The sequence below is a fragment of the Drosophila melanogaster genome, chromosome 3R (assembly GCF_000001215.4).
Source record: "Drosophila melanogaster chromosome 3R".
NCBI classification, from domain to species: Eukaryota; Metazoa; Arthropoda; class Insecta; order Diptera; family Drosophilidae; genus Drosophila; species Drosophila melanogaster.
In genome coordinates this window covers 4,077,939-4,105,411 of record NT_033777.3, presented here as the reverse complement: position 1 = coordinate 4,105,411, position 27,473 = coordinate 4,077,939, and the positions used below count along the sequence as shown (strand labels likewise).

General features: G+C 34.7%; 1 protein-coding gene across 3 annotated transcripts; it reads right to left on the bottom strand.

The window, feature by feature from the left end:
* Window positions 1-1,085: 1,085 nt before the first annotated feature.
* Window positions 1,086-27,473, bottom strand: CG42402 (uncharacterized protein). 3 transcript variants are annotated; one of them, NM_001276243.1, is made up of 12 exons: window positions 26,880-27,473; window positions 23,593-24,043; window positions 19,834-20,094; window positions 11,338-11,466; window positions 10,956-11,263; window positions 9,421-9,637; window positions 5,397-5,546; window positions 4,024-4,167; window positions 3,642-3,947; window positions 3,292-3,551; window positions 2,969-3,236; window positions 1,086-2,912 (listed from the first exon to the last, which is right to left on the bottom strand). In NM_001276243.1, exons 3-12 carry the CDS (start codon window positions 19,931-19,933, stop codon window positions 2,581-2,583), a joined length of 2,214 nt encoding a protein of 737 aa, NP_001263172.1. In that variant the 5' UTR covers window positions 19,934-20,094; window positions 23,593-24,043; window positions 26,880-27,473; the 3' UTR covers window positions 1,086-2,580. The 3 variants fall into 3 exon arrangements, with proteins under 3 accessions (NP_001263172.1, NP_001287642.1, NP_001137538.2); NM_001300713.1 differs by lacking the exon at window positions 19,834-20,094; NM_001144066.3 differs by lacking the exons at window positions 23,593-24,043; window positions 26,880-27,473 and adding an exon at window positions 21,231-21,376.

Sequence of the window (27,473 nt, the reverse complement as noted above, 5' to 3'; positions counted from 1 at the left end):
TCACAATTTAATTGTTTATTAGGCATGGACTGGGCCCATAACCTGTTGTAATTTATAATTTATATTTCCTTTCTTAATAAATAAATAAATAGTCAAGTTTATGTTTGAGTTTTATGATTTATATTTTAAGTTATTTCAACTGCAACACCAGCACCACGACCTACTCACAGCAAAAAACGTACAAGAAGGAAAGAAAGAATAAAAAGAGTGGTATTCTCTTACAATATGTTTTATGGCATAAAAGGTGTGGCCATTCATATCAAATATAAAGTAGTGTTGTTTAACGTTATTTTTGTAGGTTGAATAGTATATTCCAACATTAAGTAATATAATATCTGGGACTACACATTGTTCGATACTTACAGCGCGAAAATTTTAATTGCTTAGTTTTTGGAGCTGCTGGCATAATTTGGCGTTGGAGTCTTCCTTGGTTGGGACAGAGTCATCACTAAAGATTTGGAGCACCAGATATAAATTACGTACCGATAATTAAAAAACACGCAAACAATATGTAAATTAAGGTCGTAAATATAACATAATACAAAGTTCATTATTTATATTTTTGGATAACATGAAGTTTTCCTATTTTTATAAAGTAAGCAACTTAAGTTGCATTTTAAAATATACATAGAGCTTCTCCGACGTATCGCAACGGCCTACAGGTGCCTAATTTAAGCGGCGACAAAAATACCTATATGAAGTCATATTTATTATTTTACATTTTATCACTATTGAGTACTGGGGAGGCCGGATAGACTGGTTTAGTGATCCTGATTATATATATAGTGACGTATTTGCGCCACCAACTATGCTTAATCTCAACCTTCTAGCTATTATAGTTCCTGAGACCTTCTCGACCTTCATACAAGAATATATATATGTACTTTATATGGTCGGATACGCTTCCTTCTTTTCAACGAATCTAGTAAATAGTTTACTCTACGAGTAACAGGTATAAAAGGGTATAACTCACCAAATATTATGAAAATGAATAATTTTTTGTTGACAAAATTAGCTTCCAAATTCTTTTAAAATAATTTATTTGTTTTGGAACGGCAAATTAAACCAATTAAATAAATCTTTTTATAATCATGTATAGTTTTTTTATTTGAAATGAATCGTATAAAATGTAGAATTCATACTTGTAGGGGGAAAAGAGACAACAGAAACCATATTCTTACTATGTATACTTATTCTACCGACAATTTTTTGATTTCTTTAATGTATTATTTATTTTATAGATTGCATTATTGAATGATTCTTAAGCGTAAGGAATTAAATTAATTAACATCGCATTGCTTATGAGTTAATTTTTTTTATTTGCTTCACCATTTTCATACACGAATACCAATTATATATTTATATTTTCTGGCTAGAATTATACACTCAATACAAGTAATTAATGGCGTTCTTTTGAGATTTGGACATCCGGAAATTTGTTGTTTCAAACATTTATATTTTTTTTTCGATATAACTGTAGGTAACTGTTCCTGTAATTTCGGGTTTGCTTTTATTCAAACAATATTGACTGCTGCACTATTTTATACAAGTAAGCAAACGTACGTTCCAATGGTTTGGTATTTTTACGGCTACTTTACATTTAAATGTAATGAGGAAGGCACTTGACATTAAAAAGTAAACCTCAACCCAAACCACGTCTAAATGAAACTTATTTATAAATTTTTTAACCGAAGATTGAATGCAACTATCCTGATGCACACTTTGGTATTCACGTTGTTCCTAACTTTTTATTAAAGGATTACTATCCCCAATATACAGGTTTTGCAAATGTGCAGAGCCTAAGACTAACTTTACCACCTTTCTGCTGTCAATTGCATAGTTTCTGCTTTAACAATGATAATTAATTATGCTTTGGCGCCAATTTTATTAATGCGGGGCGATAAGGAGTACTGTTTTTATTCAGGACATTGAGGCACCGTAGCATCCAAAAACCGCAGTCCTACAATTTGATTTAAATAAGCTTGTGCACTTTTCCTTCCGTGCATTTTTTAACTTTCATTACAAAATTATTCTCCGGAGACTACTTTTTTGTCCAAATTGTCTTAATGTATTCTCATATTTTCTGCAATTAATGTCTGATCGAAATACGGAAGACTATACAAATACAAACTTGTATTTGTATATGGTTCCTCTCGGCTGTCGGAAGACAACCTATTAATTTAACAAATTAATTTTCCGTATTTAGTATTATCGACATTTTGAAAATAATATTTCTTTTTTGGGTACATAACATTTGTTTATTATATACACACGGGTGCCAATATTTCTTTTATGTTGAAAACAACAGTGCTCGCTTGCTTGATAGGATTCTTTTCACTCCTTTCCAGAGTCTGGATGTAGCTGGGATTGTAAAACACTTGTGGCGGTTTTGAAAGAACTGGCCTTGTTGCCTAGCTACAACCTAGGGCAACTTGGGAATGCCGATGGCTAAGACGTGTCAAGACCATTTTTTAAGCTTGCTCGATCTAATTTCTCCTCTGTTTCTTGAGTACTGGATGTTGATGGTGCCATACCTAACGCTGTGGTGTACACAAACGGGTCACAGTCCAGTGTGCTGTGTCATCCATAATAAAACTGCGAGCCAACAGCTACTCCGGTGGAGAGAGTCCGTGGTGCAGTGCCATCATATGAAAGCTGTGGCTGCAAGAATGGTGGCTTTACACGCCGCAGATTTGATGCGCCCCCATGGGCCTGTGGAGTTACAGTCATGCCCGCCGCCGAGATTATCGGTCCGGCTTGCGGGGGTTGTTCTGGCGTGCTCCCGGACAGCAAGTTTAACGGGGTGGGCGTGTTATTCGCCCGCTGAATTACACCCATGTTATCAGCACTTATGACGTACCCGCCTCTGATTGTTGGAGCAGTTGTGTACTGGGTGATAGGTATCATAGCGCCTTAGAGGGAAAATGAAATTGGGATAACTAAAACATAGGTCGGTCGGGTTACATACCTAAGGAACTACTATTGGGCGTAGAATCTCCAATAACAATAGCCGACGTCACCATCGCAGCCATCGGACCCTGACCGCCTAAACTCGCCATACTTGTAGTCACAAAAGGTCCCTGTGTTATGCCAATAAGGTCGGGTGATTGACGAGTGCCAACGATGTGCGGCTTTCCTATTTGCCCGGCGGCAGATCCTTGGCTACAAGCTGAGACCAGTTGATTACGGGGGAGATCGGCGTACAGACTGCTGGTTGGTGCGTAGGTCAAGTAATTCTGTACGGCAGAATGTATAACGGTATAAATGTATTTACTGGACTGAGGTACTTACCTCTTTATTGGACAAGTTGGGTAAAGGAAGTGTTGTTTTTAGGTCGATTTCAGCGTCTATTTCGGAAATTGTGTCATTTAAGCCGCTTGGAATAGTTGTTTCCTCAACCCGTCTCGTCGTTTTTGCAAAAGAGCTGGAGAGCGTTTCTGTTACCAGATGGTGTTTTTGAAGCGCTATCCTAGTGCCGAATATGACAATGGAAATAAGCACTCCGAGTGAAACCAGAGCAAGAAGATAAAAATAAAGACGTTCTTGGTCCTCTATTGGAAGAAAAATTGTGATGATTTTACATATTTTACTTATTTTTTATTATAGCTCTACGATTGCATTTTGTTAAATCGATTTCTTACCCTCTAGACTTAAGTCGGCACTGTGCGTCATGACAGGATTGACGTCACTCCTATCGCCTTCGACGACCAGCGAACTGTTTGTGATGCTCTGATTGTTCGCAGAATTAACGCTGAATCCTAACCCTAGTGATCTGGTACCGTTTTGGCGTACTGTCGTTGTTGTATTGCTATACAGTTTGGGTATTGCCTCGGACTCCTTATAGATAAGCTCATCGTCGTAGAGGTCATTCAGATCACCTCCAAAATCTTCAGATTCGTCAGCCTCCACTTCCAACGCCTTGTTTTCTTTTAGGACTTGCTTTGGCACTACAGATTAATGTAAAATTGGCCAATGTCTTAAAAGCTATGTGCTTTAATTTAAAAATTTTCGCTTGCAACTTACCGCACGTATAAACAACTTTCAAGTACATTCGGGAATTTGGTTGGCAAGGGCTTCCAAAAGTATTTGCGTCGGCTGCAAGGTTGCATCGACGTCTACCATGGCAAATTTGCATTACAGTCTCCGTGGCATATGAAGCGAGACAAGCTATTAAAAGAAAACAAGAGAGAACGCTGTAGTCAAGTTACCCGACTACCAGATACCCGTTACCCAGCTAGTGGGACGGTGATCGAGAAAGTTCAAAATGGCATAGCGATAGGAATTGACACAAAAAAATAATAAAATAGAAAAAGAAAGAAGAAAAAATTTTAAAAACTGTTACAGTTTTGCGTGGTTTACCATATAGGTAGAACTTAGAAAAAAAAAAACAAATAATAAAATGAAAATATGTCAGCACTTTTTGGAAAATTGTTTGACATATTGTAAAGCATTTGACTATGTTAATAATTCTCTTCTAGTAAGGATAAGGATTTATTAGAATTCCCTGTTGATCTTATAAATTGGACTTTAAATTATCTGAATGGCAGATGAGCCACCTTGATCTGCTTCTTTGTTAAAGGATCCTTACATGACCAAAACCCAATTCATTTCGCTAGTCCGTCCGACTATTGAGCATGGATCACCTATTTGGAGTCCACAATACAAAAATTAAAAATTGTTCAAAATGTGGCAGTTTCGGGCGGCTTGTTTACAAGACTTATAAAAATGTGAAAAAATATAAATATATTTTTCAAAAGTGTGGGCGTGGCAGTTTTGTCCGGTTTATCAACAAACTTGTTCTGCGTCTTTGTCTTTAGAACCTGTATGCTGAATCTTAACCTTGCAGCTTTCATATTTCCTGAGATCTGAGAAGTTCATACGGACAGACGGACAGGGCTAGAACGATACGGATATTGATCCTGATCAAGAATGTATATACTTTATGTAGTCAGAAACACTTCCTTCTGCCTGTTACATGCGAATCTAGTTTCCTCTTTTACTCTACGAGTAACGGGTATAAAAAATATTTTTCGAAGTGAGGGCTTGGCAGCTTAGTGCGTTTTGGGGCGTTAGAGAAGGAATTACGAGAATGGAATGGAAAATGCCATCATGGAAGCGATAAGACCAATAATAATATTAGGATATATTAACGAACTTTATCAAAAATAGTTTTTCTGTTTAGAGAGCACCCAATTAGAATGTCAAGTGTATTTCTATAAAACGGCAAAAGGCATAAGCAGACGACTAGATTCTGGAATTATGGTAACGTTGTTGAAAGCTATCTATGTCGGATTGTAAGTCCGATTGGCAAGAAATTTCCAGCCAGTCAGACAAATACCGCAAGTGAATCAGTTAGTTCAAATATTGATCTTTTTTGGAAAGGAAATGTCACTTACTTTCTTCTCGAACTCCTTGCGGTTGGGGACACTGAATGCTCTCGTACTCGGTTCTTCCAAAGCTGGCACTATATACGGCTATACGGGAGTAAGGATTGCACTCTAGTTGTGCTACATCATTGTGACAAGCCACCTTACTTCGGAACTCATCTAGAATATGTTAAAATATAAAAAAATTCTTATTCAATAAAAAAATTATTTAAAAAAATAAAACAAGAAAGAATGCTATAGTCGAATTCCCCGTATATCAGGTATCTATTGATCATGATCAAGAATATCTAGTTTTTATAATCGGAAACGTTTTCTTTTACCTGTAACATACTTTTCAACGAATCAAGTATAACTCTTTACTCTTCGAGTAAAGGGTATAATTACGGCGCTGTCGAATAAAACTTAGTCAGTGCAACTAAATTATGTAGCATAATAATATATGGAAAATGAGTGTGCGTCACAAAATAACAAAAACTATATTCAAATCACTGAAAAACCTATAATCCATTTTAACAGACAAATAGAATTTATTAAAGATTCCATAAACCAAGCAGACATATCAAAATATTTCATTAAAACTATACTGACTATAAAATACACTATACACTATAGAGCAAAAGACTTATTTATCAAACTAAGCCACTTTCTGAGCCACACTAGCGTAATTTACAAATATAACGACAGTGACTTTTCCATTCTTCAAAATGTATACCATGAAACTATTAGCCCAAATTGTATTGTAGCAATTTTAAAAAGTATAATTAAAGTAAAGGGCATGAACTCTTACGCTGAATTTAATTAATTATTATTATTACTACATATTATGCCCTGAAACGACTTTAAAGAAACTCACAATAAAAAATAAGTTCAAAATATCATTAAGTATTGCGAAATCTGCAATCTTCCAAAAACAAAAAATAGACCAACAAAACTAATTTTTTAAATCCAACTTTACTTTATTTGTTTTTATGCTATTGACAATGAACAATATTTCTCCTGTATTGTCTACTCAAAATTTGCATCCCTTATAAAAACAAATAGTAGAGATTGGTTAAAAGCCAAGAGCCCTAACTAAAATATTTAATGACATGGGAAAAGCACAGAAAATTAAAGCAGACAAGGACTCAGCGATTATGAGCAACTTATTAAAAATCTTTAATAGTTTAGCTGAATAATAAAGAAGTTTGATTTAATATCACTACCAGCAAAACAAGAACAGCAGATGTAGATCGCAGTCACGAAACAATAAGTGAAACAAGAGAGAATGCTATAGTCGAGATCCCCGATCCATTACTCAGCTAGTGTTAATGCGAACGCATTAACATGATTTTTCTGGGATATCGATAGGTATTGGGGAATAATATGAGAAAAAATTTAAATTGGGTTCCATAAAGTGGGCGTGACTTAAGGGCGTTAGAGTGGGCGTTGCAAATCGATAGAAATTTACAAAACTAATAAAATTATGAAAAATATCCATAATTTTTTTTTAAATGTGGGCGTGGCAATTTTGGGACGTTAGGGTGGGCGTGGAAAATTTTTTGTTTTGCAAATTAATCATTTTACAGACTAATAAATATGTGAAAAAATATCAACACATTTTTGCGGTTTGTGGGCGTTATAGTGGGCGTGGCAACATGGGCCAACAAACTTGCGCTGCGTCTATATCTCTAGAATCTGTATGCGTACTGATGGTCAGACGGACATGACCAGATCGACTCGGGTATTGATCCTGATCAAGAATATACATATATGTATACTTTATGGAGTCGAAAACGCTTCCTTCTGCCTGATACATACTTTTCAGCGAATGTGGTATACCTTTTTAATATACATAATCGCATCAGCCTCAAATACCGGTCAGCGTTTAGCGTTGCTCCAGACAAATACCTGATTGGCTTAACGCTGTTTTATTTTTATTGACTCTTTTTATTTTTATTTTTTTCTATTCTTTCTCGTTCACCGTCCCACTAGCTGGGTAACGGGTATCTGGTAGTAGGGGAACTTGACTACAGCGTTCTCTCTTGTTTTCTTTTAATAGCTTGTCTCTCTTCATATGCCACGGAAACTGCAATGCAAATTTGCCATTGTAGAAGTCGATGCAACCTTGCAGCCGACGCAAATACTTTTGGAAGCCCTTGCCAACCAGATTCCCCAAATTCCTAAATATTTCATTATATATTCCTGATGAGGGTCAATAGCCGAGTCGATTAAGACACGTCCGTCTTTTAAATATTTTTATTTTTTTTTTATTATTTTTATTTTTAATATTTTTCATATTTTTATTAGTCTTGTAAATTTTCTATTGATGTGGCAAAAAACTTTTTTCCACGCCCACAATCCGTAAAAACTAACACGCACACAGTATTGGAGAATGTTTTGATATTTCTTTGTTATATTCAGGCATATCCGGTAATCGTAATTTTTTCGGATTTGGTTTGGTTAAAATCTTTTGTTTCGTTTTTAGGTGCTCTAGTTTTCCCAACATTTTTGCTAACGTATTGCTATCGGAGTGTTACGTTTCTTTCTGCTCAAACAGCAAGAAATAAATAAAGTAAAACAACCTGAAAAAATGACATTTATACTTATTTATGTATTATTACAATTGCTTCTTTTGAAGCCAGGAGAAGGCAGAAATTGAGCTTTGCATTCAATAATAAAAAGCTGTGTAAGCTGTTTTCCAGACATTGGTTCCAGACACATAGTTCTCATTTTTAAAATTAATTTTAATTAAAAAGCATTATTTACGACAACACTTTTGGACCTCCCTTAAATTAATAAATTATTTATTTTATATTTTATAAGTATTTTTATCTGCCTGTTTCGTTTCACAAACAGTATAGCAACCTTCCCAATAACTTATGGCGACCAACTTATCGACCCCTTAGCAAATCGAACATTTTTGTTGCCGACGGCGTAATTTTGTTTGTCAAATCTAAGGTGGGGTCAGAAATTTTGTTTTTATAAAATACAGCTTTTAATCGTAAAATTCTTACAAATTCGATTAGCGGAGCATGCTTGATTGTTTATCTTGTCAGTTTTTACCAATATTCCAAAAAATATTGAAGTTCTTCATTCACATTTCCAACTGAGTAACGGGTATGTGATAGTCGCTTTAAATTGTTTTAAATTTTACTTGACAAAACTTAAAAAGGTCAAGGATTGCTATAAGGGATCGCCAGGCAAAGCTAGACAATGCGGATATAAGTGTGGTTCACCACAGTGTGCGAAGGCGTCTATTATATACACTACATATAACTTGAAGCAAAACATTACAGAGAGAGCCAAAATCAACAATTGCCAGGCGTATATAGTCGGCAGTCAGCACATTTTTGTTGATTCGATCAAAATTAGTACACAAATGTAATATGAAAAGATTTAATAAGATATTGTTTTTTATATACAATTTTCTAGAGAAAAATTGCCCAGTATTCAGTTTATTTTCGCGTTTTTGTAATTGGTCGATCTTTCGGGATCTGAAACATCGTCCTTGCTTGTTTGGTCGATCCTTATGGAGGGCGTAGCCACATGTCGCAACTATTACAAGCCTGCTTAAATCATGCTTGACTATTCGTGCAACCGACCAACATACAAGTACTTAAAAACGGTCGAGCGTATATCGTTGAGATACTGTCCGCCGGTAAAACACAATCGGATTCCTAGGCCAAAGCCAACGTAGCCGTATTTAGTGTTGAATAACTCTCAAATCATGTCCCGAAAGTCCCGACTTAGCGATCCCTATCCCTGCAGGCGAATATCATGACTTGCAGTTAAGTGGCCATGGTAATCTTCTGAGACAAATATTCACTACGTTTACTCCTCTTTTAATTTTTTAATTTTTATGACCGTAAAGTACGGACAGACGGACGGGCAGGGCCAGATCGACTCCGGGTAGTGATTCTGATTAATAATATTTAAAAATACGAAACTATAAACATGATTTAACTCCCCATTGATGCACAGTAAATAAAATATTTTTGACTATTGTACGTGGCTTATACAAATTAAATTTGTGTATTATATAAGACAAACTTACATGGGCGACATTTGTAAGCGACTTCGACAATTTTTTTGCGTTTTGGACAAGGATCGTTGCTTATTGCATTGGAGCTGGCTGTGCTGCTGTGGTAGCTGCTGGTTCCAGACGAGTCGCCCACACCGCTGGAGCCCTGGCCGTAGAACTCTGGGGATCCGTGGAACTTGCAGTGCTTCTTTTTTTGGCAGGCCTCGACGACAGTTTGCAGTAAGGAGTACTGAGAATGGGAAGAACAACCACAAGAATTAGTCTCTTGACTTATTTTCAATAGCTAAAACGCATGCAGCGAAAATTAATAGTTATGATTTCTCTTCCTTTACCTTGTATTTATAAGCGTTACTCGTTGCTTAAAAACAATACAGAAAACAATAGTCGATTTCTTCAACTATCTGATACCCCTTACTCAGCTGGAAGAAGTGCTTCTGGGCTTTAGGACAAATAAACATTTCTCAAAAGTGTGTTTGGTATGTCGATAGAAAATGGTAAGACATTAAGAAAAATTTTAACCATATTTTAAAACAGAGCGCTTGAAAAATTTGACAGTTTGCGGGCGTTAGAGTGGCCGTGGCCACATTTTTAAAAATAATAAAATTAATAAATAAACAAAAATGCAAAAAATATTATTTGTGTTACAGATGCATGCTGATGTATACTATACTTAAGGTGTGAGTGGCAACGTTCTGAAACAATATTGAGTAGTGTAGGCGTCACTACCTAGTCGGAAGTTCGTGAACGTATCGATGAAAAGAACTTTTAAAAATTGCTCCTTTTTTCATAGAACAACTAAGAAATTTATTTTTCCCAGATCGAGAGAGGCTTGGCTTGGTCTCTTTTTTGGCTTTGATTTTACTCTCTTCCATTTCAAAGCCGTTAGGTCGTCGTCTCTGTCGCTCATGTTGACAGCAAAGGGAGTTAACAGTTACTCGGTGCTTTTCAGCAACCACAAACTTATTGTTGTATTTTATGATTGTAACACAAGAAATACATGATTTTAAGCAGAACAAAGGACTAGGACTCAACAAAAATATCAACATATATTTTCGATCTAGACATGTCCGCCTGTCCGTATGAACGTCGGGATCTCAGGAACTATAAGAGCTAAAAGTTTGAGATTAAGCATACAGATTCTAGAGACAAAGACGCAGCGCATGTTTGATGACCCATGTTGCCACGCCCACTCTAACGCCCACAAATTTTTTCATATTTTTATTAATCTTGTAAATTTCTATCGATTCGCCAAAAAACTTTTTGCCACGCCCAATCTAACGCCCTAAAGACAAACAGGTCACGCCCACACTTTTGAATAATTTTTAAATTTATTCTCATTTTTGTCCCCAATATCTATCGATATCCCAGAAAAAATGTAAAAATTTCGCTTTCGCACACACCACTAGCTAAGTAACGGGTATCTGATAGTTGGGGAACTCGACTATAGCATTCTATCTTGTTTCAAATGTTATTTTGGACATGCAAAAGGTGTAATTGGTATCTAGTTGACTTGTATAGAAAAATATCAAAATATCAATGGAAAATACCTGTAATGCATTTGGCCACATGCAGTTCTCGGAAGCGTTGTCAGTATTGTAATCAGTACTTTGAATATCATCAACTGAAGGGGACACGCTTGAAATTGATTCGGAGCTAGTGGCACTGCTACTGTTGAATTCAGGAACAGATTGTACTGGGACTGCAAGGGAGTGGCCAGCAGTCATGTATTTGCTAGACGGTGTTTTTAGTGGTGGTGAGCCAAAGATCGATCCGCGAAGAAGGTGCTTTGTTCTACCCCGGATTTCCGATCTTATTTCCCCAGACCCAGGACATAATTCTTCAATACTGTAGCCGTCTGTAAAGCGGGTGCGTATAAGTGAGAGATACTATCATTTAATTTTATATTTATAAATGTGAGTGGATGCTTACCTTTCGCAACAAACTTATTGTACTGGGCAAACTCGATTGAAATACTAGTACCACGGGGACAGGCTATAAGCACTTGATCCGAGTCACATGCCGCTTTTTGATATGTCCGCAAGGTGGCCGACAGTAAAGCTATTTCGAATGAAAATTTAATAAAAATAGAGAAAGAAATAGCTATAGTATTATGATTGCAAAATATTAAGTTATTTTCATAAGAACTGGTTCATAATTTGCACTCTTTTATATCCGTTACTAGTAGAGTAAAACGGTATACAAATTGAAAAAGTCTTTATTATTTGTTTTGCTAGTTTCTTTCGATGTGCAAAAATATTGAGGGCCCGTCCGTCCACTGTGACGCATACAAACCGAAAAAAGGTGTCCAAAAGTTTTAAAAAATTTAATGATTTTAATAGTTTTCTTGCCAATAGCTTTCGACATACCCAATGCCCAAAAGATATAACAGATTCGTTGAAAAGTATGTAACAGGTAGAATGAAGAGTTTCCGACCGTATAAAGTATACTATCTGTTCTTGATCAGGATCAATAGCCGAGTCGAACTGGTCATGTCAGTCCGTATAAACGTCGAGATCTCAGGAACTATAAGGTTGAGATTTGACATATAGATTCTAGTGACATAGACGTAGCGCAAGTTTGTTGACACGTGGTGCCACGCCCACTAACCCTCGCCTACAAGCCCACCAAGCTGCCACGCCTACACATAGGAAAATTTTTTTGATGTTTTTTGATTTTTGTATTGGTCTTATAAATTTTTATCGATTTTTCAAAAAACTTTTTGCCTCTCCCAAAAACCAGACAAAACTGCCACTACCACACTAAATGTTTTGATATTCTTTGATAGTTGTATTAGTGTATTGCACAAAAAACGTTTTTGCCATGGCTACTCCAACGCTCACAAACCGGCCAACCAGTCATGCCCACACTTATGAAAAATATTTTTAAGATTGTCGGAGACTATAGCATTCTCTCTTGTTCAGTTCAGTAAATAAAATAAAATTTGAAAATTATAAAACCCACTAGTTATTTAATGTAAGATATTTTGCTCATCTGCTTTGCAGCATTATAAAACTCAAAACTCTTTAATTTTCCTCGTACGAGCCCCAACCACTATTAATTCGATCAGCGTGTGATTTTTGCAGTGTGCAGTGTTTAACACACGACATTTTCAATACTACTACAGGTATGCCAATGTATTTTGTCCAAAAGAAAATTTGATTCTGTTTACGATTTACGATTTTTGTTTTATTTTTACGGACAACAGAAATATGAGTTATATATTTAAAAGGTAGACTTAAGATATAAGAAAAAATTACCACTATTATTTCAACAGATGCGTAATATAACAAATTAATTAGGATTATAATTTATAGATTAACATTTACTTTAACAGGTATTGTTCTTGAGAAATCGAATACAACCACACAAGAGGTGTGGTGTCAACTTAATTTGAGGTCAGAAATCCTTTGTGGTTCATTTCAAACCTTTCTTTTTATTAGAAATTTAATGATGTAAGCAAACAATTAAATTTGCTTAAATCGTCGGTGCATAGGGTGTTACAAGAAAACAGGGAACATAATATAATAATATTGCAAATAGGGGCCGAACATCAGCAATAACACCCTGTGACAAAAAGGCAACTTGCTAAAATTGTAAAGGCTGATCGTCGAATTGGCAAAACTGTCAAGCCAGAATGGTCGCGACTGCAGTTAAGATGCAATTTCTATAAAGTATGTTTTCTTATTATTTATGTATTAATAACCCAATAACTTATCTGACTCCCGTTTGCAATGGGCTTGGAAAAGGATGTCTTGGACTAAAAGGCAATGATACGAGAAAAAGTGTCATGCCTACAAAGACAGAAACATACTATAAAGACTGCCTTAAAGGGACTGTAGATTCCTGCAAGCACTAAGGTATGGGGATGTATACGTGGCAAAGTATGTGGAAAACAGCATTTTATTGAAGGGCCGGGAAATGCTGAAAAGTGTATTAATACTTTGAAAAAAGTTTTCTGCCTTCAATACCAAAGATGCCAGATTGTGGTGAATTCACTTTTTAGCAGGACAGAGCGCCATCGCACACAGCCTAAAAAACCAAAAATTGGCTGAAAATTGAGGCGTAAGATTGGTCATCAAATAGTCCAGATCTAAGTCTATAGAAAATATTTGGTGGCTAATGAAAGTAATGCTTCGAAATGAGCCACAAAGGAACATTGCCAAAATTTTTTAAAATCAATGCCTAAATAAGTTAAATTTGTTGTCGACTGCAGCCAACATGTTATGATTTCTTAACAGCAAAATCGAATTTCGTAGGTTCTTAATACTAAACAATGTTATTGCCTGTTTTTTATATGCATATCAGTCCGCAGCGGCGGTCGTTTTTATGCTCTCTTACTCGTCGTTTTTTGATACTTTGTTGTTGGCGCCGCTATTCTAAGCGCCAATTCACAAGAAATAAAATGTATAACGTTTCCCAAATCAAATAAAAAATAAAGGAATTTTCTATTTTCTGTAGTACAATAAAAACAACAACTTGCTTATCGCCGACAGAATAAAGGTTTGCAAACCGACAACTTTTAGGCAGGTGATTCCGTTATTTTGTAAGCACTTTGCCTCTTCTCTTCGCGTTTGATCACGCATAACATCGGACAAACATACAGACAAGAGTTTAGTTAGCGCATTTATCGCTTACACATACAGATTATCGAAGAAGTTTGCGTCCGATTAATTTGAAATTGATTTTGTGTAAAGCTGAAACGTAGTTTTACAATAATAACATATCTATTGCTACCTTTTAATCGGTTTCTGGTTACGCAAAACCAAGGTTTATTTTGACCGGCTTAGGGTTATTGCGAGTGATGTTACTTTGGATGAAATTGGTTTAGTCAATTTAATTGGCAATAAGATTCGCTAAAAGCTCTCGATTTGAATGAAATCCGCAGTCAACGCGTGAACAAGGTACTAGCCCTATCTGGCGTCACAATTACTCTACAGCTTACATCACGTCTAAACGTTTCTGTGTTCCAGAGCTAAAGTTGCCCTCGTTTGCCGGAGGATACACAGAGTATGCGGATCTCATGTCGATGTTTTATACAACTATAGACATGGACCCTGAGTTATCCAACATTGAAAAGCTGCAATACTTGAGAACCTTTGGGCAAAGACCAGCACTGGATGCCATTAAGTCGCTGGATATATCGTCGGCCAACTATCTAGTGGCTTTAGATTTACTTAATAAGCGGTATTCTAATAAAAGTTTATGTTCCAGTCTCACATAAAGAAAGTAAATTCGTCTTTACAGTACCACTTCAACCTTCGAAGAGATAAGTCGTGCCACCCAGTTTAAAGCCCCGCTTCGCGTAAGCCCAAAACCCTTATACGCAAAATCTTGATAAACAAATATCAACCACAAAGAGAAAATAAAATAAATCCAACAACAAAAACAACAATACTGCTAACCCGGGCTCAAGCCCTTAACCAACAATCATGACAGACCCACCAAACATTTACAAAATTACTTCAAAAACATACCAATCACACTTAGGTGAACCTAAATTTATAATTATTAAAAGGAAAGACAATAACTCTATCGAAAGAATTTCACCATTCATCATAAAGAAATCGGTGGACTTTGCCTGTGGAGGAGAAGTCGAGGCATGCAAACGAACAAGAGACGGCAACCTGCTAATAAAAACCAAAAACGAATTACAAGCCAAAAAACTCTTAAAACGAACAAAAATTGCAGATGTGGATGTTACAGCAAGTGAACATAAAACATTAAATTTCTCTAAGGGCGTTATTTACTGTAACGACCTTAGACACATCGACGAAAACACAATTCTACAAGAACTAAAACAACAAAAAGTAACTGAAGTTAAAAAAATAATGAAACGGCAAATCCCCAACTCTAACTCTGACACCAACAACATCACCTTAGTTGAAACTGGACTAATAATTATAACCTTTGAATCGCATAAGCTCCCCGAATTAGTACGAATCGGTTACGAAACAGTCCGAGTACGAGACTACATCCCACTCCCACTTCGATGCAAAAAATGACTCCGCTTCGGTCATCCAACACCCATATGCAAAAGTGTAGAAATTATGCAATATGCAATTGCTCAGAAGCAAAACACACAAACGACGGAGAAAAATGCACAAACGAAAAGAACTGCTTAAATAGCCGAAACAACCCAGAACTTGACCATCAACACAGCCCAATTTACCGCGAATGCCCTACGTTCCTAAAAACCCAGGAATTAACAGCCATTAAAACTACACAAAAAGTTGACCATAAAACTGCTCAACACATATATTTCGAACGTCACGGCTTCCAAACGAAAAACACCTATGCCAAAACACTTACAAACGGCACAACCCAGAGGACAACAAGCACTCTATCACCTAATATTCACACAAATACAACCCAAGCACAACACCAAAACCCGCACCACACACCCACATCAGCAGCACAAAACACTTCATCTAAGACACCAACAACTGGGCCAACCAAAACAACCTTACTATCCAACCTACCACACCAACACCATCACCACCACAGCTACGACGAACTAGAAGACATGGATACCGACTACACACCTACCAGAAATCCATCTACGCCATATTCATCACAACTCACAGAAGACCTAAAAATAAAAATCTTCCCGAAAGATAAGTCCAATAACCTATCCATAAACCTTAAAGCATCGAAATTAAAGACCAAAGCTCCAAACAAAAACAAGCACACTAACAACAGCGACAGCGAATCAATATAGAACCTTAAACTCTACACAAAACCTAAATCGTTAACCTTTAAGTTAAGTTATAAGCTTTAATTTTCTCACAAATATCACTAACTATAATCCAATGGAATTTAAAAGGATATGTAAACAACTACAGCCAACTCCTAATTCTAATCAAAAAATACTCTCCTCACATAATTTCCCTCCAAGAAACACATATAAGTTAACACGCGCAGGGCCAAAATCGCTAACTCCACGATAAGACCGGACGCGGCCGCAGTAACGTCAGCGCGACTGCAACTAAGTCGCGAAATATGACTCCTGCATTCCAACATTCTACTGCCCGGAGCGTGTGAAGCGCAATGTCAGCGTTCTGCCGCGAGAGCTGCTTCAGAAGACGGGCTACTTTATATTAAGCTTAAGTTTTCTGTCTTCAGTTTTAAGAACTCATCTGAACGCGCATAGTCGCAGAATAAACCACAATAACTAAAATTGTTGTCTGTTAATTTATACAATACAATAATAACATTCCAACCCCAATAAACCCAACCCCAAACTATTAACAAATACTGCCACCAACAGATTTGGGGGCGTAGCACTACTAGTCCATAAGTCAATACAATACACTATCCTTAACACAATAATCGATATAGAAGCAATAGACATAAATATAGAATCTAAACTTAAATTAAACATATTTTCCACATACAGTTCTCCGACCAAAAACATTACTAACCAGACACTCCATAACACATTTAATATACAACAAACACCCTCACTAATTACGGGAGATTTTAATGGATGGCACCCATCCTGGGGCTCCCCAACAACAAATGCACGAGGAAAAATAACTCGAAGATTCATTGACCACAAGCACCTTATTCTGTAAACGACAAATCTTCCACACACTTTTCAACACACAATACATACACACACATAGACCTTACACTCTGCTCTCCAATCCTAGCCCCCCAAGCCAAGTGGAAAATACTAAACGATCTTCATGGTAGCGACCATTTCCCTATTATCACAACACTATTCCCAACAACCAATCCACCAAACCAACAAGAAATACCCCACCTCCCACAACGTAAACAAAGAAGCCGCTCTAATCCATCTCACAAACCTCACACACACACACACCCATACAGGGTTTCATCAAAGACACTAGAATATTCTAGAATTCTAGTGTCTTTGGTTTCATGGTGGAATAAACACCTCGACCAACTACAAAAACAAGAACAACTTGCCTGGATAAAATTAAGTCGCACAATTACTTTAGACAACATTATAGACTATAGACGCAAAAACGCAAAATTTAGATTCGAATTAAAAAAGAGGAAAAAAGAAGCTTCCAGCTCTTTCACCTCAACCTCAACCATCCAACCAATATAAGACGTTTCTGCGGACTTAACCCAGTAAAACAAATTCATGCCATCACAAACCCAGAAAACAATGAGACTACATTGGCTAGCAACGAAATTGCTAACATATTCGCACAACACTTTTCTGAACTCTCAGGCTACTGGAACTTTTCAGAGGAGTTCCGAAACAATAAATATAAAAATAACCTATATCACTATACCCCCTCTTCAATAGACCAAACCATAGAAGAAAACATAACTTATCTCGAACTAAGCTCAGCCCTACAAACATTAAAAGGATGTGCTCCAGGACTTAATAGAATCTCTTATCAAATGTCCAAAAATAGCTCCCACACAACAAAAAACAGAATAACAAAACTATTTAATGAAATATTCAATAGCCACATACCACAAGCCTACAAAACAAATATATAAATATATAAATATAAATATATAAATATATAAATATATAAATATATAAATATATAAATATATAAATATATAAATATATAAATATATAAATATATAAATATATAAATATATAAATATATAAATATATAAATATATAAATATATAAATATATAAATATATAAATATATAAATATATAAATATATAAATATATAAATATATAAATATATAAATATATAAATATATAAATATATAAATATATAAATATATAAATATATAAATATATAAATATATAAATATATAAATATATAAATATATAAATATATAAATATATAAATATATAAATATATAAATATATAAATATATAAATATATAAATATATAAATATATAAATATATAAATATATAAATATATAAATATATAAATATATAAATATATAAATATATAAATATATAAATATATAAATATATAAATATATAAATATATAAATATATAAATATATAAATATATAAATATATAAATATATAAATATATAAATATATAAATATATAAATATATAAATATATAAATATATAAATATATAAATATATAAATATATAAATATATAAATATATAATGCATGAAGTAAGAATTTTATCTATATTATGAGAGGGTCTAAAATGAGAAAGACTTGGCCGTATGGTGCAGACTAACTCAAATTCGTGTACTCCGAATCGTTTACCATCGAAAATCTTTGGCATATACATTAGATACAGAGTATCCAAACTGCAATAATCCAGGTGCAACCTTATCTATCTCTGGTAGAAAATTTGTGTTTCCTTTGTGTTTAAAATTATTTAACTTATTACTTAACTTATTACTTTAACTTACTTATTCTAAAATTATCTGAAGGAAACAGAAATATAGTAAATAAAATATATTATGAGGACCCTACGATTGTTATTAACTTTATTTTTTTTTAACTGATTCCCACAATTACATTTTTACATGTTTTGAGATTAAGAAGGCCTTATAATATAATGTTAAAACTAAACAGGGATCTTATGATCTTATGTGCGTGGCAGGTGTGGTCGGGTTGTGGGCTTGTCTAACAATTTGTGGGTAAAACGATGGAAATTTACAAAAGTAATAATAATATAAACAAATATCAAAACATTTTGTAAAAATGTGAGTGTGAGTGTCGTCATGGCAGCATGAGCTAACAAACTTGCGATGAGCCTATGTCTCTAAAATCGGTATGCCTAATCCCAACTCTCTAGCATCTAAATATCCTGATATCTCGACGTTCATACGGACGGGCATGGCTAGATCGACTCGGCTTTTGATCCTGATCAAGAATACATATACTTTCGGAAACGCTTCCTTCTTGCCTGTTACATACTTTTCAACGAATCTAGTATACATTTTTTATTCTACGAGTAAAGGGTATAATAAAACAAGAGCGAATGCTGTAGTTGAGTTCCCCGACAATCAGATAACTGTTACTCAGCTAGTGTCAATTCGAACTCGAAATTTCATCATTTTTCTGGGATATCGATAGATATTGGGGAATAAAATGTGAACAAATTTAAAAATTGTGTGCAGTGTGGGGGTGAGCGGTTTGGCGGCTTTAGGGCGTTAGAGTGGCCGTGGCAACATGGGTCAACAAACTTGGGCTGCGTCATTATCTCTAGAATCTGTATGCTGAATCTTAACCTTCTAGCTTTTATATTTACTATTATATTAATAGTTCCAGAGATCTTGACGTTCATACGGACGGACAGACAGACGGACAGGGTCAGATGGACTATTGATCCTGATCAAGAATATATATATATATATATAGTAACGGGTAAATGAATTTAAATAAATAATAACTCAAACCGTTGCATTTCGGTAAATATTTTGGTAAACAGAAAACTAAGTAAATGGTTAGGGTTAATCCAGAAATAAATTATAAATCGATTAAGTTGCTTAACCTTGCTTACCGAGAGGATCAATGCGAAAAATGATTTCCCCATCTGCCGTGGCGGTGCTAATGATACACATGAACGACAGAAGCAACACCCTGGCCTTCCAGTAATCCATACTCTGGCAGATGCGAAACACTTATAATCAGTAAATCGACTTGCGGTGAAGCAGAAAAAGCCTTTGACGGCCTCGTTTGTCACTCGCATTAGAATCCAAGCTCTTCCTGTTGACTTTCTAAAATTGCCACTCATGGGTTTGTTGTATCAGCCCATGTGAAGCTGCAGGAAAGTAAAAGTCGGTAACGTTTCGACAATCACTTCATTTTATTATTGAGCGCAAAAAATTTATTTATTTCAATTTATTATTAAGCGCAAATATATTATTTTGGGCCTTAACTTTAAAGATGATGATTTTTTATTGCGACTCAAATGCAAATTATTTTTAATGGTGTTGAGGCTAAGAGAGATTCCATCGCTTTCCGCCGATGACTTATAATCCGTGCTCTACTGCTACCTATAAGTCAACATAAATTTGATCCATATTATAAGCCCATCAAGGAAATACATACAAGGTGCCACTATAAGACCAATTAAGATTTTGTAAACTTTGTCAAACTAAACAGTAATATATGTAGATTTCCGACTCAGCCATCATTCCAGAATATAGATGGTGAAGGAGACAAAATATTATTTTAGACTAAGCTGAAATCAATATCCAAATATCCACCGAAAATTAACCTTCAGGGGGATTTCCAAATTGCAAAATATTGATTAGCTTTTTTAAGGTACACGTAATTTTTTTGCTCTTGATCTCAGTTTCCATTAGGCAAATGCTAATTTTCTCTTGAAATTACAGCGGTCAAATTTATTCAAAGGTAAACAAGTAAATGAAAGGCTTATTTAATTCGCAAAAGAACATATAAAGGTGGCCTTGACAACTCCTGGAGCGGCTGATTTGTTTGCTGGCACAACTAACTGTAAAATGTATATTAAGACGAAAACCCCAGTATTTTTACTTATTTATTTGACATGAATATTTATACTTCTTTATTTGACCAGTAACCTAAATATTTTTTGATCACAGCTTGATTTATATTCTTCAGAACTTATTCTAGATGAATTTGTCAATAACTGTTCGAGCATGCACAGCCTCTTAAAAATTGTCGTTCCGAGAAAACCCGACTTGAGTTTCATATCGTTGGAACTAATCGGAATTAACACCCTTAAGGAACTGCGTGTGGCCGGTACGAGGGGCGCTTAATTTTTGGCTGCCGGCTATTAGACACCATATTTTAAAGTTTGGTCCTTCATTCGCGATGGAAAAGGAGGATGAGACGAATGCAGCACTCATTGGAATCCCTATTGTATATTATTATTATTATATTTAGCTTATTGACTGTTTCGAAAGCACATACACACTTAAACGTTAACTCGTAGCTCGTTATGAACAAACACGTGCAAATATTCATTCGTTTGCTTCTGTTTTTATAAAGTTCAGCGCCTTCCAGGCGGTACCCATCGGGTAGATTTCAGATCTAGTATCTTTAACAACACGCGTCCGAGACGATGGGAGATTTACGGTGAACTGCTGTATTTTCTGTCAGGAGTTGGAATCAGGACGTTGCCATTGGAGCCGAGCGTCATTGCGCAGCTTCAACGTCAAGCTGGCGACAAGGAAATTCTCTCAGTACGAACAGAGGTCCAGAAAATCGACTCTTTGTGAGGATGACAGCGCATGACTCCCGCAAGAGAGCTGCTCCTTTCACCATTCGAAACTGTGAATGTGGGTCAGTGTGACTGCCGCCGCACTGGGATCCCGTTTCTTAGATTTTATTCTTTTGCTCCTATTCTATTCAATGAGATTGAGATGCAGGCCAAAGAGAGTTAGTATGGGCGAAGAGCAGAACTTTTTCAATGCTGTATGTATATGTATAAGCGTGTCCAAATACATATTGAGCTGCATATCGGACTATTGGCTTCTTATTACATTCTATTTATTACTCAGACACTATTAGGAAAGCAAATACAAGTTTAACAAAAAAGTCCAGACAATTTTCTCTGTTTTTCCAGTATTAATTGCTTGTTAATATGAACTAAAATTAGTTAAAAACTATTTTCATTAATATTTAAATAGTTAGAAAGTTAAATTTGTTCCTAATATAAAAAGAATTTTAAAAGCTGTATTTAAATGCAATAAAAAAAATAAAATACCAAAAAAGAATATGGAATGATACCCCCCAAATGGGTAATAATTCATAATGAAGTATCAAACATTTTGCCAAATTCTTTTTGGTGCTTTCTCGTTCAGGTATTTTCGTAAATATAACAGGATCTTTATTCATCCTTATATTTCTGTTAAAAATTCGTAATATACTTTGTTTACATTAGATATATAGTTCTTCGGGTAATAGTTCTAAAAGTTTTTGAGGTAAGGAAACGAATTTTAGTTAAGATGCCATTTTACTATTTATTACTTATTTTACTATTTTATATTAGACAGCTTTAATTTTTATCTTAAAAAATTCTATTGAATTGTTGGGCAGCATGTGCACCTGATATAAATATATTTTTTATATATATAGAAAAACCTTGCGAAAGGAATAAATAAAACATTTATTGGCCTAACAGTTTATCGCGGATTTTGGCTGCGTCTACTTCTGTAGAATATATGTTTCAACATTCTAGTTTTTAAAGTTTCTGAGAATTCGACATTCAAACGGACGGACAAACGGACTTGGCCATACGAATCTAGTTTACACTTTTTCTCTACGATATGGTAAAAACTTCCATAGCGTTGGCTTAACTAAAATTGACATTCATAGCTCCAACATTCTAACTCTTATAATTCACAAGATCTCAATATCCAAATGCAATTAAAACTACTACGAAGAGTAAAGACATGCTTATTCAAACCCGTGCTAGTATTCTTGACAACGATCTTAAAATTTGTATGACAACTAAAAATATGAAATCAATTACAAAGGTTACTGATGTACAATACAAAGTATTTTGAATACTCAGAAAGAAAGGCAATTAGCTTGAAGCACCGGTAACTTTCACTCTACAAAAGCGTGCAAACAAAAACTTGGGCTCTCGGTTGAGCCCAGAGATTTTCACGTACTTACGGATGGTGATCCGTAAGATCCTCGCTTATGAACCTGTTCAATATGATATATATGTACTGAAATGGGGAGACCATCCATCTACCTCTTACAACTTTTCAACGGTTTTACTCTACGAGTACACAGTATAAGTTCGCGTCACAATCTTCTGATTCAAACTTTGACAAATTGGAGTTAATAAAATCTATATTACTTATATTTATCTTGTAGATTATTATATATTGACTTTCACAACTATCCAGAACTATCTTAATAATAATATCTTATTACGTCTTTACACTTGTACTTTTAGGTACGTTATAATAAAGGTTTTATGTTGCTGTTATACATGGCGAGCTTTAAAGAAAAGTTAAACAAAAGTTTAAAGCGCAATGTTAACATTTTTATCATTAACGCCCTGTATAACAGCAACATAAAAACAGTTCTATGCACCGAAGTTTTTTATGTAATTCGGCAATTCCGAATATCCATCGGTCGAAAAATTATAGCATTAGCAAATATCCAAACCGTTATCGCGTGCGCACAAGGTTTTGAACATAGCTAAACTTTTAGGGGTGTGAAAAATAGAAATGATACGAAAAATGTACCTGTGTGGTGTGCGCATAATGCAACTCCAATAATAATGGTTAAGATAAAAATGGTTAGGGGGTCTTACCCAATTTTTCTCCACAGAATACAGAGTTTAGGGACATAGTCCATATTAAAGCCCATCCAATAAGCACCACACGATGACGAAGGGGTTGTGGATATGAGGTGTATCTCTTCCAAGCCAGGCGCGACTCCATTACAAAGACGCAGCCTTCTAGCGCAGCTAGCTGGTTCTTCAGATGACAGCAAGTTTAGTGATCTTCGACCACTTATTCTTCTTGGTCTGATATTGTACGCCACTTTTTTTTTAGAAAACGTGTTTTAAGTTTTCCTTATTTTCTGCGAGCTTAGGAGACAATTTTTTATATCTGAATTCATTTCAAAATATTAACCTTAACAATTTATTATGTTAATGAGGAACTTTTTGTTGGTCTAAATCGATCTCTGTCGAATTTATGCTCTTAATTTGTTTTCAGGTTCAGCTTCATTTCTATCATACGTAAGTCCATAAACGAAATCTGTTGGGGAATAAAAATACATTAAAATATGATTTTAAACTAGAAATGTAACGCATAATGTAACTGAAATGGTTTTTCAATTCGATTGTTTACTTGTCGCAAAATAGTATTTTAGTGTCTTGGAGTATACAACCACCTAGAAAAAATGTAAAAAAGAGAAAGATCTGATTTTACCAAAAGTAAGCACCCACTAGCCATTATTGGGATTGCGAAAAAGAAATTTCATCGACTATAAAATAGTGCCTAGTGGAAGTGCAAGGGTGACATTTAAAATTATTTTTTGACATATCAAAAAAAACTGGCAAAAGAAATAAAAAAATTGTTAAAAATCAAAAAAAAATTTAATGTGAGGGCGTGCAGTTTTGTACGGCTTGTGGCCATGGCCAAAATGTTTTTAGTAAGCCGAAGGACATTAGGAATAATAAATAATATAATAATAAATAATTGCAACATTGTTCAAAAGTATGGGCGGGGTAAACAAACTTGTGCTGCTTTTATAGTTCCTAAGATTTTGACGTTCATACGGTAAGATACGGACGGATCATATGTCCAAAAAGATATATTTATAATATTCAAATGATTATACAAGTTTAAAAAAGTGAACCTTTTTTTTAATATTTTCTCAAAATACTCAACATAAGGCGATTTTTTATTGGTCACGCACTTTGACTTTTTAATTTTTATAAGAAAAGTATTTGGACCTTACCTTAATTATGAGTTGTTATTACTATTTCACTTATTTTGAATAAAAAAAGTAATTTTAGTAATGAGTACTGTTAGTAATAACTACATAAATTCGGTCCTTTATAGCCTGGTGCAAGACATATATGTAGCTCAAGGAAATTTCGCTCAAAGCATGTTATATAGCTCTGCTAATCTTTCCTTATCTTCGTATTGCTTTTCTCCTGTGTATACCTTCCATGTTAGCCAGCCCGAAAAAAGTTTTTCAATTACATTAAGATCTGGAAAATGTGATGATCAGGTTATGATACTAACGTTTTGACTCGAAATAAAAGACTTTACTACTCGAAAATTTTGAATAGGAGCATTGCATTGTTGAAAAATCCAAGGAATGGTCCAAGGAGATATTTAAATTTTGAAAATGTTGCTGGAAAACACTTTATTTGTTTATATTTTATATATTTTCAATACAAAAGTTTACATTTGTCCACGCAATACGAAGAAATTTAAGCTGCGACGTCTGATTGCCACAGAAAATTTTAAAATTTTTGAATGTACATTAATTTATTGCAAATTAACAGGCTAAGATAATCTTTTTCGAACAAGATACGAACTTTGATACGAAAAACCTTTTGAAGAATGAAAACAATAATGATAATAAATAATCGATTTTGTTAAAAAAGACGATGGCGCGCATAGTGTCGGAAACGTTTCCTTCTATCTCTTACATACATACATTTCAACAAATCAAGACATTGGCAGCTTAGGCGTTGTTGGAATAAACAAAGCTTAATGCCAAAGCTTAAAAATCAAAGCTTTTATAGAGATCAAAGCGGTCATACGGTCAGGCAAAAGGTCAGACGGACGGACATGGCCAGATCGGCTATCTGATATATGTATATTGATATTGATATGTATATTATAGGATCAGACACGCTTCCTTGGGTTATGCCAAATACCAATATAAACGCAATTTTAATGTGTTTCTTTCTTCCGAATCAACATTTCTTCAAAATGTATGATCAAAAAATGTTCGCTTAATTTAATCATCCCCCCTTCTCTTAGCAAAGTCTCGGGCACCTAAAAAAAAAGTTTTTAAAAGTTTTTCAACATTCGATAAAAAAGGATTGAAATGTTGTGTAATAAGTGAAAGAGTATAAAATAATTTATAAGTAAGATCATAAGGAAATAAAATGCGGCGAAATTGAGAAATTTTTTTAGTGTTATACGCTCACCACTTTGCTTTGCGTTATAGGGGGCGTGGTATTTCTAAGAATTTTTATATATATTCTAGTATACTAGAATAACAGGCAGAAGGAATCGTATCCGACTATAAAAAGTCTAACCATGCCAGGAACTATAAAATCTAGAAGGTAGAGATTCCGCATCTAGAGACAAAGACGCACATCACCGCAACGCCCACACTTTTGAAAAAAGTATTGACATTTTCATTAGTCTCGTAAATTTCTATCGATTTGCTAAACAACATAGTGCCACGCCCACTTTAACGCCATAAAACCACCAAAAGCTGAAATGCCTACATTTTTGAAAAATTGTTGGATATTTTTTCATAATTTTATTAGTCTTGTAAATTTGCATTGATTTGTCAAAGCCCTTTTTGCCACGCCCACTCGCAAAAACCACCCAAAACTGCCACGCCCACATGTTTGAAAAATTGTTAGATATTTTTTCATAATTTTATAAGTCTCTTAAATTTCTATCGACTTGCCACTTTTTGCCACACCCACTCTAACCATTTCGAACCATTTTTAAATTTATCTCTCGAGATCGCAGAAAATTATGAAATTACAAAACCGTTGCTTATTTTTAATTGAGTCCAATTAAAAAAAAAAAAAACAGAAAAATGAGGGCGTTGTTGTTTTTGGGCGTTAGAGTGGGTGTAGGAAAGTTCGATGTAGAACTGTTATCTAGAGTCTGAATGCTTAATCTTAACCTTCATGGTTTCTAAGATCTCCACGTTCATACGGATGGAATGACGGAATGCGAAGGCGCTAGTATATTCTGCATGAGAGTCGGAGGATAGCGCATTTAGCAAATTTCGTATTTATACTCCCTAGTTCGTCAAAACGGATATGGAAACATATCGTTTTCTGTAAAAATAATATTTTTAAATTTTTTAAATATTTATAAAAACCTTTATTGAGAAGATTATCCAATCGTTCACAGGTGGACTCAGCTATCCTTTAAAAGCTGCTATTAAATTGTTAAGTATTAAAGATTTATAATACATTCTTAATTTTATAGAATTACAATATATTATTTGCTTTGGAGTTTTCGTAGTTAAGATTTTATTTTAAGAATGGTTTCTTATTTCATCATTTTTAAACAAATCACTTTAGATATTTTGGTTTACGTTTATTAAAAAACTTTTTTCTTCATTTGTATATATGAATCTTTAATAAGCGCATTTCTTTAAACAATACGTAGCTTCAAAACTTCCTTTCATTTTTTGTTACGCTTGGAAATGTGCTCCATATAGTTGTTTCAATTAAGCTGTAATTATACACCGCCACTTTTTAATTACTTATTTATTGATTACACATATCGATATTTTCAATAATTCTTCAGTATCATACAGATGATGTCAAGATATCCGTGATTCAACTTTTGAATGGTTCACTTCGATCGGAGAGCACCTTTATTATTCTTTACAATTACGGCAATGCTTGACAGTAAAGTCACTTTCACAAAACTCGTGCGGTTCACATAGCCTGACTCCGGTTGCTGG

Excerpts from the sequence above, each read along its gene's own strand:
- CG42402 (NM_001300713.1), bottom strand. The coding sequence starts at position 23,722 with ATGGAGTCGCGCCTGGCTTGGAAGAGATACACCTCATATCCACAACCC. Across the intron at positions 9,638-10,955 it reads TGTGGCCAAATGCATTACAG|TACTCCTTACTGCAAACTGT; the intron begins GTATTTTCCATT and ends TCCCATTCTCAG. Across the intron at positions 3,948-4,023 it reads GAAAGTTGTTTATACGTGCG|TGCCAAAGCAAGTCCTAAAA; the intron begins GTAAGTTGCAAG and ends ATTAATCTGTAG.